We start from the raw sequence: 13,286 nt of genomic DNA on the forward strand, positions 1-13,286 counted from the left end.
GTAAAATGCTTAGACAAGTCCTGGCCAAATGTTGAAAAGCTAGATTTGTTGGTACTTGATATTTTGCAATATCTACTGAAATATACCTATTGTATGATTCCAGTTCAGCCTACATAGAGGACATTGAACTGTTTCATTTACCTTTCGAGTGGAATGGGGAAAAAACGGAAATGAAGGTACTTGTACTGAGATGAGTTACCAGTTGTACGATAATTTCCAAGGCCGCTTCATGTATTCTCATGACGGGTAAACTTTATACGTAGCAGATAATACCCAATAATCAACATTGAAATTACAATAATTGATAATCGGGCTGACGCTATCCTAGTAACGTGACTAGAGGCCGGCCATCTGCATTTTTCTGGATATTGTTGCCAGATTTCGCCAATAGCACTTTGATAAAATTACTTTTGGAGCTGTCTTAAGGATAGTAGAGCACACCCTTTCATTATAATAGAAGGCCGCAATTGGTTACAAGACCAGATGAATGAAAAAAATCCGTTTTCCTCGAATATGCCAACATACATCGTTGCCATGACGGCGCGGAGACGAGACAAATATTTACCAAATGAAACTTATCGACATGTCCCTAAAATGACACGTCATCACCAGATATCCCTACTTGAAAAATCTAGCCATTCGTAATATTTCGTTAGAGCGTTCAATCCTCCCGAAATAGCGTTGAATCCGAAAGGGTTCCTGGCCGCGGCATCTGGCAGCGGCACGAGGACGTTGAAGGTCGCAGCGGACGACGGCGAGGGCAGACGACACACCACCAGCCGGCGAATCGCCCCTCCTGCGCCAGTTGAGTCTCTCACCTCCTGAAGATAGCTTCTCTCGGCTCCGGCACACGCAAGCTCCTCAAAATGGCCAAGTATCAGATTGTGATGATCCGCCACGGCGAGAGCGAGTGGAACAAACTGAACAAATTCTGCGGATGGCACGACGCTATGCTGTCTGAACAAGGTGAAATTGGGTGGATTTTCCCTTTCCCTTTTCTAGGAGCTATTTCGAGTTGAATGGCCCGTGTTTCTTGCTTTCTCTTTGCGCTAGGCTTTCTTTCTTTTGATGTTGAAGGGGTTTTCGCCTGTTATTAAGTGCATATCAATATTATAAAGAAAGTTCTAGTTTTGTTGTCACGTCTCTTAGGTTACGTGATTGATGATAATCCACTTAGCCAGCATATACATTGTACTCCTCACGTACACCATTTTCACACGTAAGTGCACGTCAGTCTTTGCACCTTATCCCATGGAGAGAATGTGAGAAGAGAAAAAAAAATCTTCACCGACAAAATGGCAAGATACTGAAGCTATACAAGATTTTTCTTTCCACACCATTCGCCGGAAATGAGTTTTCTTCCATGACGTGCTTGAAGGTGACCTCTTTCACGCCCTCCAGGGGAAAGTGAAATGTAATTTTCAACGCAGGCATTCTCTGGGTATTTTAGGCATCCCTGGAGGGGAAAATCGATTTTGTGGTCATGTGGGTCTGAATGCATTCTAGTGTTCTTTCACACTTTCTTGAACCACTTCTAGAAGATCTGGACTTCTATTTTTGGGTTACTTGTTACCTGATACATTTAGTATATATTGTATTAAAAAGGTTTTATCCATATATATATTATGAATAGAAGTCCAAGGATTTTGTTTGAAGAATTATCATAGGAAAGATAATAACTGTTTAAAAAACAATATATAGATTTTTCCTGTGCTTCCATAGCTTGGCAAAGATTTTCATTGATCAGCAAGCAACTGAAGGGAAGAGGGGGGGGGGGGGTAGTGAGGGAGTGGCAGTCATGGTTTAGTTATAAAGCATTTAAAGAATTCCTCGCTAGAAATTTTTGTAGAATGCAACCTATTGTCATGTATGGTTAACTTTCTTTTAGTTTTTTTTTCCAGCCATAGTTCAAATTGAGAGTTGCCTACACCAAAGTCAAATGATAAAATTCACCATAATTTCAGTACCAACACCAATCCTGAAAGCAAAAAACGCCCTTTGTCTGTCACTGGCCGACATTTGGCAAAGGCCAACAAATCTCCACAGCTGGTGATTTTTCAAATCATGAACCAGTACAAGTTCTGTCTTGCCAGAATATGATGGAGATTTATTTTATAATTACTACAGACCAACGATCCTACAATGGCCTACACACTGAATGCTTGTGCTCTGGCAAAGGCTATTAAACCTCTTTTACATATTTCCTGGCACGATATAACCTGTACACTTCAATGGTGATCTATCATGATTGAAAGAACCATATTAAGCTCTTTTTTGTGAGAATATATATACTGAGATTTGTTAGTCCCTTGCCATAGTGGTTGGACTCGATAAGTAGACTTTCCTTCATAGAACACCGCAAGTTCGGACAGAACACAAGTATGGCCATTCTCAGTGTCAATGAGCCAAAGGCAGCTGGTGTAGTGGGAGTTGTCCTGATAAGGAGTGGATGATTGGGGGCATTTTCTATACATTATTTGCCTAATTATTGCAGCTGTTACTTTTCTAATAGCTGTAAAGTTTTGTGCTCACTGGGATTTTCTGGAATTTATTGAGATATATCTTGTGGTTTCTTGAACAGTTAAGAATTTGAAATATATTGCTATTGAGCATGATTATCATGATTGAGCATATTTCCACATTTTGGATATTTTAAGAGTTTAGAAAATGGTCATTGCTTGGATGGAAGCACATATAGTTATTTATCTTTTTTCTTTTTCTTTTATTTTATGTAAAAATACAAAAAAACAAACTGGGTTCATTTACAAGATTAACACAAATTTCTCTATACTCGTATTACTATCCAAAGCTGTATTATATACTATTGAGCATAAATTCCTTAATGTAGATAAATGAGAGAAACTTAACCTGTTCATGCCTAGAGTGCATGTGTATAAATGTTTGCTCCATTGTTTTTTTTCTGTACTTTGATGGCTCCACAACAGGCCTAGTAACTGACTTCTTCATGAGTAAGCTAACTTATTTTACATATTTAACCAATTCATTAGATGTTCAGGAAATAGTTTCTTTTTCTGTTATCATCATCATTAATCATTCATCATCATCATCAATAATGTTCATAACAGAGATAAAAAAAAAAAAAAAGTTTAAATAAAAACCTGAAAATTCAAGGAATGGGATAAGCATGTGAGGTCAGTTATGATTGTGGAGCCACATAAGTGTAACGAAGAATAGAGAAAGTAAAAGATTGTGTGAATACATACACTCCCAGCTTGAATAGGGTAATTTCCAATGTATTGTTTTATATATGAAATACTTGTTCACTATGCAAAAGGTGTTTGACATGGATTCTGCATGATAATAAATATTAATAAAAACAAAAACATCACCAATGTTAAACCTATATATAGTAATTCATAATTTCTTGAGCTGTGTTTGATTGCAGGAACATTAGTCATGTTCAGTCTATTTTTGATAGTTTAAAGATTCACATCGACCGATACGTGATTTTCATTTGGAAACCATATGCAGGCTAATAAGGGTGATATATCTAATTCCATGTTTGTACCTTAAACAATTAAAATGAACTTCAATTTTCCCATATAATACTTGAACCTAAGTCCATAAACAGGACTTCATGTAAATACAAAATATTTACCAAAGAAATGTTAGACAAATTGATAAAGCATATATGAGCTTCATCTTTTTTAGCATATATGAGCTTCATCTTTTTTAGCAATATATTTCTTTTAGATTTATTTTCTGATCACTATCTAAGAATTAATAAGCACATAATGGTAAAGCAAAGTCCACATTTTACAACTATCCCATTAATGTGACAATAACCAAGCCCATCACCCCAATCAGGCGTGTCTGAGGCCCATGCTGCCGGCAAGGCTCTGAAGGAGGCTAACTTCAAGTTTGACATTGCCTACACCTCGGTCCTCACCAGAGCCAACAAGACCCTTGATATCATTCTCCAGGAGATCGGCCAGACAGACATCCCCATCCACAAGACATGGCGCCTGAACGAACGTCACTATGGCGGTCTCACTGGACTGAACAAGGCGGAGACAGCCCAGAAGCACGGAGAGGAGCAGGTTAGATCACTTTTCGTCATCCTTGTCTTTTGATTATCTTGATTATCAATATATTTGTCCTTTTTTTCCTTTTTTATTTTTGGAAATCTTTCTAATGAATTCCAGTGTACAGGAATCTTCAGTGGGAGAGGACTATCCAATTTTAATGTATCTGGTATTTGTTGTGTAAAGAAAATACCAGGTACATTATTTAGGCACTGGTTCTTCTGTTTTTAGATAATTGAGAAAAAAAGAAAATCATCTATGTATTGTATGTTTCTTTCTTTTTCTTATTATCATTCTCTCATATTGGGTTTAACATTATAGATAAATTTAGATGTTAATTAAATTGCAATATGATAGGAAATGAGTTTAAAATAAGATTGAAACTTGATAAGTATGTATGTGCACAGAAAAGCTAGAGTGCTTACCTTATAGCAAATATTTAAGAATAAAGAAAGAAAATTTAGATTGATTGGATATTTTGAATGAATGTAGGACACAAGCAAAATGGTTTTACTGTTCTCATTCTTTTTTTCCCTATTCCATCTTGTTTTTGGTTATCAGACTGCACTTTTTTATATTTATTTTCTAACTTTTTTCAATGTACTTCATTTTTCTGAGTTTAGTATTTTTTAGAAGAATATTTTCCTTTTCTTTTGATATGTTTGTCATGATTTTTTTTTTTTCACGATATTTTCTTAATTTTTCATTTTCCTAATGTTTCCCACCTTTTCTTATTTCTTGGCTCATTTTTGCCTGCCTTTATATTTTGTATTTTCCTTGATGTTTCCGTTTCTTCTTGGTTTCTTGACATTTCTATGTATATACTATGTTTAATTTCTTTTATTTTCTACCATTCTTGATTTCATTCCACTTGTCGGTAATTGGAAGAGCATAAACCTGCAAACACAACGACAAAAATGAATTTGAAATAATTTACAAAGAACATAGAATATAAAGGAAAAGGATCAGTATTGAATGATTAAAAAAAAAAACAAATATAAGAAAACTTTTGTACCAAATTCCTGATAAGATTTCATTCAATCTTTCACACATGTCAGTCCCCACTGACTTGTGTGATTGATATCTGCTGTGAAATGTTAAACCATTCTGGTAGAATGCTGAGGGCATTTTGCAAACTTTGAAGCATAAACAAATAGAAATGGAAGAATGTTTTTTAGGTCAAGATCTGGCGCCGCAGCTTCGACATTCCACCTCCCCCAATGGACGAATCCAACCCTCACTACAAGGAAATTCTTGAGGACCCTCGCTATGCTGACGGTCCCACCAAGCAAGAATTCCCCATGTTTGAGTCTCTTAAGCTGTGAGTAAGAGTGGAATCCTTTGAGTGTTCCGTTGTATTTTTGTTGGTCACTTGATGTCATTAACCCATTCCCGACGGGGGAATTCTAGCCTTGAATGTCCAAATGCCGGGGCGTTCGAATTATTAGGCCTAAATCAATTGAATGGCCGGCACAATACTGTGCCGCCCGGCAACTGGGCTTTTGAATGCGCGGTACACATGCTGTACCACCCGTCCTGTGTGGGTTAACAGGTCAACTCCTAAAGAATGTACCATCTGACAATCTGATGCAGAAGTACACTAAAAAATCCCTTCTATCTACTCATGTTGAATTGACACAAAAAAATTGTTGTATTTTTGAATCAACAGATTAAAGACTTGAAAACATTGCAATCATTTTCTGGCTTTGTGTAATATTGAAACAAGTTGCCCATGTCTTCACCTGAGGAAAACTAATAGCATGCATGTCATTTAGGGATTAGTCCCTCAACTATGGGCATGTTTTGTAGGGTTAGATAATTTTTGTACTGCAGCTTTCCTTTTGTTGAAATTACAAGTTAGGGCACCATAAGTAGGAATAATTATACCATTTAAAATCACTTTGCTGATATATCATATGTAGACTCGTACTATAAGTCTAGAAAATAATAGAAAACCCGCAAATCTTAACACATTAACAACTTAGTGTTTTTTGGCTCCACCTAGATAATTCACTTGGGTATTTCAAATTTAAATTTAAATCTACTTTAAAAACTTTCATCTCTATTTGAGCTTTGAATAAGTATTCCATTCTTTTCACACCAGGACCATTGCCCGTACTCTGCCCTACTGGAATGATACCATTGTACCAGCAATGAAGGCTGGCAAGAAGATCCTCATTGCTGCTCATGGCAACTCACTCCGTGGTATTGTGAAGCATCTGGATGGTAAGGAAAAATTTTGAACTGTCATTCTGATTTTATATTATTATTGTATGCAAAACACCCTTGGTTAGAAATCATTAGGTGATTTTAATTGTAAGTAGTGGAAAATATAGATGAGTGAATTATTGACTAAACACCAAGTTACACCCAGAAAAATCATTACTCTTATAATTGAGTTTCCTTTTATAGTTGGAAAACATAATAAGACAACTCTTAGTCTCTACTTGTGTTTAAATGATGCTGTCTAAGCATTTGCATAGTAAATCATAGCACAACCATTACTTGCAAATCATTTTGCTTTCCTTTTCCTTTTATTTCTTATGATGGTTGCGTTTGTTATTCATAATCCATACCTTTATGGCAACTAGCATGCTTGAAGTGGTTAATTGATACCTCTTTGTCAACAGCAATGTCTGATGAGGCCATCATGGGTCTGAACCTCCCCACTGGCATCCCCTTCGTTTACGAACTCGATGAGAATATTAAGCCTGTCGTTTCTATGAAGTTCCTCGGAGATGAAGAGACTGTCAGGAAGGCTATGGAGGCAGTTGCTGCTCAAGGAAAGGCCAAGTAAAGACCAGGCACTCCAAACACTCTTAGGGAGTCCTTATGGAGGAGTAGGAGTAGATTGCTGTTGTCTTGAGGTGATCTGAAATGATCTAATGGATACCAACAGATGGCAGTATTGACTCAACTCGGTTAAATTGGCTCTGCTAAAAACAAAATTATATATCAAGAAGTGTCTAGTCATCCTTTCAATGAAATTCATTTATGTCTAAAATATGTGTTTTTACCAACCCCACTGGGATACTCCATTTATCTTTTTTTTATTGTATATTTAGAAAAAGACAAGAGAATCAAAATGTTAGATCATTCCAAAGAAACTTATATGGAACAAACTTGTATTTTTGTATTCACATTTGGATGATTTCTTCTCTTTATCCTGTTAGTTTTCAGTAAAGTTTAATAGCTAAGAGCTAAAAAAAAAGTTATTTTGATGAGCAGACCAACAATATTAAATATTGTCTTGGCCAGAGCAGTGAGGAAATACAGAAATAATATGCCATCAACTGTAGGCATCACCTTTAGGAATGTTGGCACAGTGTCAACTGGTGTTATATCCCAAAGGGGTTACATTTTGTCCTCGTGTCTTCATTCTTTTTGTATTTAAAAAGCAGATTTGAACCTTCTGTTACTTTATATTTATGAATATATATGTAAATGTTTTTACTGTCTTTAGATTATCCTGCTACCTTGAAACTTGAAACGAGTGATTGCACTGATTGAAATTCGATCGGATATGTTCAGTAGTGTTACAAATCCTTAAATAAAGATATAAATTGCAAATGCACTGGACATAGCTAAATTATTGGAAATAATTTGGACTAAACTCAAGGGTTATAAAAAAAAGATTTTTTTCCTAATTGAACTTATTGTCGTGCAGAACAAAAAGGTACCCTGTAAAATATCCCCTCTCAGCTTGCAAATAGTTTATATAATTTGTATCAATTTTCATTTTCAAACTTAATGTGCAGTTTTAGATTACTTTCACCTAGAATAAACTACAATGCAATCCACATGAAAGTAGTCTACCTGTATTGGTTTATCCATGTATGTTTGCGAGCATGCATATTTGCATGTAAACATGCTTATGCATATATTTCTATATGCATGTGTGTATGTACATATCCATCTTTGGATATAGTGTCACAGGGCAGATTCATAGATACCATAAATATACAGGTATATTTTATGTTGTTTTTATATTATGTTATATAAAAGGGACTAATGGAGTCTGCCATTGGGAGGAGGGCAGCAGTCTATGGATAACCATATTCTGATAAAGACATGTCATGCGTAGTATAAAAGACATGGTTGGGTGAATAAGCTTCCAATAATTTGTAGGGCATTATGGCTAAAAGTGAATTGTGGTAAAATCCAATAGCTTAAAGTATATTTAAATTCTCTAGCATTGGAATTTATCTATTCCACCCTTAACCACAAGGTCAGGAGGAGGAGTTAAAGGGAATGAATTTAAACTATTGCACAGTGAAGTCATGTATGTATAGAGATATGGAATGCATGGGAATTCACTTAACTGAACACTGATGAAACTGAAATGGAGGGAACTTGGGAGAAATTGGTTAGCTTTGCAATTGCCAAAGTAAATTTTAGTATCAACAAAATAAGTCATTGTAATAGTATTTATATTGATACCTTATAGTGTTAAGGTTACACGACACTAAACATGGTAAATTTACACTGAAAAGTAGGTAACTTACAGTAAGACGACTACTTCACACAACAGACTACCCAAGACATTATCAAAGGGTAATTATTACATACTGATGATGTAATCTTGTATCCAATATTTGGCTGGTATTAACTCTACTAAATAAATTCAGGTTTAATTTAACAAATTGGTCTGTGATCAAGCTGTGTAGCAGAGTCTGGTATCTACACTCAGTCTCGAGTACCTTTTGGGTTAATTTGGGGGTTGGTTAAGGGAAGGTGGTTTTACCTTTGTAATCTCTCTACCACAGAAATAGGGTTAATCCGTAATAGTGTATTTATATCTGTAGTTATACATATGTATATCTGTGTCTATTCTTGGAAGGTTTGTGTATATGTATGAATATAAATGTATGTTTGTCAGATTCCATGATTGTCTATTGTATAAATGATTGTATAATAGTTGTATGGTTGTGTGTCCAGGTAAAGGTTATATGATTGTCTAATAGATGTTTATTATTTTTTTTTATATGGCTGTATATGTGTATGGATATATGGTTATGTATGTATGTATATTTAACAATGTATTTTTTGCATGTATACCATATGTGCTGACAAACAAGTATATGTACACACACACACACATTTTACTTCTATTTAAGAATGGTATTGTTCATGTAACTACTTTACACATAAAAGCAGTGACATATACATCAAACAATTTAAGCTACATTAATAAACATACTGTACATAACATATACATATAATAAAGTATGGTACACTATAATACTGATTACACACGCAGACACTATTGAGCATTTAGAAATTGCAATAGGTTCCTTTTTGGTTCATTATCCCTTTTTTTCCAGAATCCTACTGTCTTTGAGCAAAGCTGATATAAACAATAAGGGAGTTACTTGCAGTACAAAAATGGATTTGAAAATCTCTTCAATTTTCAGTAGAATGCGTCACTGATACCAATACCATAGCATTTAATAAGGGATTGATCTCACCTTTTACTACTAATAGTCGATTTTATCCCCAATTTCCACCTAACAGTTTGGGCCTTGATAGCTGAAGAGGAAATGGAGTGGATCACTTAAAAAACTTGAGAAAAGGCATCCTAACCATGTACCACAAATCTGATATTACTATTTTTATGGCAGCTAATGCCAGCGATACGTCCTCGTCAATGACTTGATCGTTTGAAAGGCTTTCTTTGAAGAACTATAATATCGGGAGCATAGGACGAGGCTAATAATCTGAGGGAGTTTATTTTTTATCTAAGACTTCGACAGTTCCATTGTACAATGGTAAACGCGTGGATTACGTTTTATCGGATTTGGAAATGCCTTGTCCTTTTTTGGGGGGGAGGGAGGCGTTTCCTCCTCTCCCTCGCTTCCCTCTCGAGAATTCTTGGAAACAGTAGCCTCCATGTCCTGGTCCTCCTTGCGAGTGAGACGGCTAGCAGAGTGCGATCTGTTTTTCTCACGAGAAACAGATCGAGAGCCAGGCGAAGTCCTCGCAGGAGTCGCCGGGGTTAGGTGGTGTGGTCTGGACTGATTCGGTGATATTAACCTTTATTTTTAGTTTAGCAATTTCCTTAACTTTCGCTGCAAGCTGTTGACTGACTATTTGCATCAGATATGTTAATCGCTACTGCAGCATAGGAGGTATTAGGTTTGTCAAACCTTCCACTTTCCTCTTCGCGTTAACTAAGATCATGTTCTTTTGTAGTGATTTATCGAGCTTCCCTTGCCCCAAAGCAAATTCCCGATTAAACCTGTGGTAACGTGCATCAAGTCCTGTGTAGGGGTAGGCTGCCACCAGCTAAGGGATCAGCACCCATGTACATGCGAGACAGTGGAAGACGTGTAAAGTGTATTTTATTTGTGTGTGAGTGTATGTCAGTTTGTGTGGGAAAAGAAGTCGAGTTCCTACACAGGACATCGCCGAGCAGGCGTGGCTAGAGTCAGGCAAGCATATTTATTTCAGTCTTATTACAGGTTGGGTCTTAAAAGATAAAAGATTCCGATCAAGTATTTATTATTTAGAAACATTAAAAAGGTCTTTCCTCCCATATTCAAAATCATTCTTCAGCGTGGCCATGAGTTAACTGTGGCCCGCAACCCATAAAAACAGTAAAATTCCCCTAAAAATCAACAAATGTCAAAATGACAAGTGCTGAGAGCAGTGCGGTTGCCGAGCTTAAGGTCTTATGAGCAAGAGGCCATCTGCTGCCGAATCAAGGCCTCGCAGGGGTTTTACAGGCCCCTTCCCAGGGATGGAGCAAGTTGCAGGTACTCCAAGGGCAACGCCATCTCTTGAGGTTTCCTCCCCTCGTGGCGAAAAGGGGGAACTCTTCTATTTCCCCTTGTAGGGATGGCTGGGGCGAAGCACATTACTACAACTCCTCCCCCTCGAGATTCACAGGCCGCATTGTCAAGGCCTGTGGACTAAACCATAAACTGAAACAAGAAATGGGATTTAATGCCGAGTACAGTTAAGATCATCCAGGCAAAAGAATGAACCTGTTAAATATGAAAAGGGGAGAGAACCCCGACCTTTAGTAATAAAATTCAGCCAACACTAAGAAAATAAAAAAGCAAAAATAGCAGATAAGAAAAAACCTAAAAACCGGCTGAACCCAACATAAAAAATACCCAACCCTAAAACAAAATCAAACTTAAAATTTAACCTTAAAATAAAACTAAAGTAAAAAGACCATCATAAACAGGGATAACCCACTGCTAACGGTTTACAGGGCGAGACTTCCTTGTTAGCCCTTCCCTAAAACTAGCAATTGTAGCAGTCTCACTTCTGAAAAAGACCAGATACACCATAAAGGGTCAATACCTACTTAGGTTGTTGATCCTTGTTAACTCCCGGCCGGGATCCTCAGTTCCATCATCGAGGGCGTCACTCTCGGGGAAAAACTCTAGCTCTTCTTGTACCACATACCGCTTCATCTGGTTACAGTGGTAACTTTTCCCGGTAAGGCGGCTGCGTCGACTGGCAGATGAAAGTGACAAGGCCCACCTGCTTCACTCGCAAAGGGCCACTCCACCGGGAACCAAGAGCTCGGGCTGCAACTACTGTCCGGCGGACGTATTCTCTGACGAGGACAAGGCCACCCTCTGCTGGCGCAAACTTTTGCCGCACTCTCCGGTTGTAGTCCTCGGCCCATATCGACTGTGCGCGACGGGCCGTCTCCACTGCAACCCCTCGAGCCTCCTTGAGCCTTTCGCGGAATCGTGGAGCCGATCCCTCATCGATCTCCTGCCGATTTGTCAGCCCTACAGGGAAATAATCATCCTTCCCTATCATGAGGTACAACGGCGGCTGTCCGGTACTCCTGCGTTCAAGGCGAGACGTACGTACGGTAGGAGCTCATCCCATTCGTCCGGGTGGTCTCCCACCAGGGTAGCCGGGGCATCCTTTATGACCCTGTTACTCCTTTCTACCATCCCATTAGCCTGTGGATGGAAAGCCGTGGTATATCCCAACTTTATTTTCAACATTTCACATACCTGGGGAAATAGACGGTTTTTAAACTCGGCCCCAGAATCCGTTACCAGAATATTAGGTGGTCCAAAATGCATCACACACTTCTCCACGAATGCATTAGCCACCGTTTCTGCATCCTTGTTCTTCAAAGGTATCAACTCTAAATACCTGGTAAGATGTTCTACGATGACCAGAACGTAACGGTAACCACTCCGAGACCCTTGCAAATCTAGGTCTGCCGGCACCCTCTCCATAACCTCTGTCACCTCTGGGGCTGAACTTAATTTATCCCTTCGCACCGCAACTCCTTTTCGCAGTTGGCATCGGGGGCATGCTGCTACGAACTTCTTTACTCCTAGCAACATCTGAGGAAAGTAATACTGGTCTCTCAGACGCGTGTAAGTCCTGTAGACTCCAGGGTGGGCTGCTGTTGGTTCACTGTGCACCGATCTTATTATTACCTCATTCGTCATGGTGCGAGGGATCACTAGCTGCTGGATCACACGGTCTGGAAGATGACGTAAATGATATAACAGGCCATTGCTTACCTCGAATTCTTCTAAAGGAAATGGGGTTCTTCGTCGGGGCAGTCTTTGTTCCTGAAGGTACTGGAGAATCTCCGTCCATAGGGGGTCCTTCTGTTGCTCTTCGGCAATCCTTTGGGCGTCCATGACACGAGATGTTGCAGCTACTGCTCTGCTTAGGAGGTCAGGTACATGATGGGAAGCACCTGGTTTGTACCGAAGTTCGTACTGATAAAAGGAGAGTTCGTGGGACCATCTTGTCATCCTGATTGACTTAGTGACCTGTTTGAATATGTATACTAAAGGCCGGTGGTCAGTATAAATCGCAAATGATTTGCCATAAAGGTAGGCATCAAAACTTCTGACAGCTTCTACAATTGCCAGGGCCTCAATATCAATCACTGGATATCTCCTTTCTACCTCCCTAAGTTTGTGAAAAACAGGCAACAGCATGAGGGACCCCTTCCCCATCTCGCTGCATAAGACATGCGCCGATGGTTACATGTGATGCATCGGAATGCACCTCAAAGGGACGGTTAAAATCTGGCTTCCGGAGGATTGGTGCCGATATCAGTCGTCGCAGCTCTTCAAATGCCTGCTGATGCTCTTCTTTCCACCGAAATGATCTCCCCTTCCTGGTTAAAGAGGTGAGTGGGGCAGCTATCATTGCATAATTGGGGGTATGTTTTCGAAAGAATCCTGTACATCCTAAAAACTGTCTGACTCTCCTCACATTCTGTGGGGGCTTCATTGT

General features: G+C 38.6%; 2 protein-coding genes across 2 annotated transcripts; one reads left to right on the forward strand and one right to left on the reverse strand.

Moving 5' to 3' along the window:
* Positions 1 to 654: 654 nt before the first annotated feature.
* LOC122256238 (phosphoglycerate mutase 2) lies at positions 655 to 7,496 on the forward strand. Its single transcript, XM_043020780.2, has 5 exons — positions 655 to 966; positions 3,829 to 4,061; positions 5,225 to 5,367; positions 6,151 to 6,272; positions 6,677 to 7,496. Exons 1-5 carry the CDS (start codon positions 867 to 869, stop codon positions 6,841 to 6,843), a joined length of 765 nt encoding a protein of 254 aa, XP_042876714.1. The 5' UTR covers positions 655 to 866; the 3' UTR covers positions 6,844 to 7,496.
* Positions 7,497 to 10,581: 3,085 nt separating this feature from the next.
* On the reverse strand, positions 10,582 to 13,003 carry LOC122256234 (retrovirus-related Pol polyprotein from transposon 412). Its single transcript, XM_043020774.2, has 2 exons — positions 11,362 to 13,003; positions 10,582 to 10,969 (listed from the first exon to the last, which is right to left on the reverse strand). The coding sequence occupies exon 1, from the start codon at positions 13,001 to 13,003 to the stop codon at positions 11,825 to 11,827; it is 1,179 nt and encodes a 392-aa protein (XP_042876708.2). The 3' UTR covers positions 10,582 to 10,969; positions 11,362 to 11,824.
* Positions 13,004 to 13,286: the final 283 nt, after the last annotated feature.

The sequence above is a fragment of the Penaeus japonicus genome, unplaced genomic scaffold (genome assembly GCF_977035675.1).
Source record: "Penaeus japonicus unplaced genomic scaffold, GWHDUDI00000001_assembly GWHDUDI00000029, whole genome shotgun sequence".
NCBI classification, from domain to species: Eukaryota; Metazoa; Arthropoda; class Malacostraca; order Decapoda; family Penaeidae; genus Penaeus; species Penaeus japonicus.

Excerpts from the sequence above, each read along its gene's own strand:
- LOC122256238 (XM_043020780.2), top strand. The coding sequence starts at position 867 with ATGGCCAAGTATCAGATTGTGATGATCCGCCACGGCGAGAGCGAGTGG. Across the intron at positions 967-3,828 it reads CGCTATGCTGTCTGAACAAG|GCGTGTCTGAGGCCCATGCT; the intron begins GTGAAATTGGGT and ends CACCCCAATCAG. Across the intron at positions 5,368-6,150 it reads ATGTTTGAGTCTCTTAAGCT|GACCATTGCCCGTACTCTGC; the intron begins GTGAGTAAGAGT and ends TTTTCACACCAG.
- LOC122256234 (XM_043020774.2), bottom strand. The coding sequence starts at position 13,003 with ATGGGGAAGGGGTCCCTCATGCTGTTGCCTGTTTTTCACAAACTTAGG.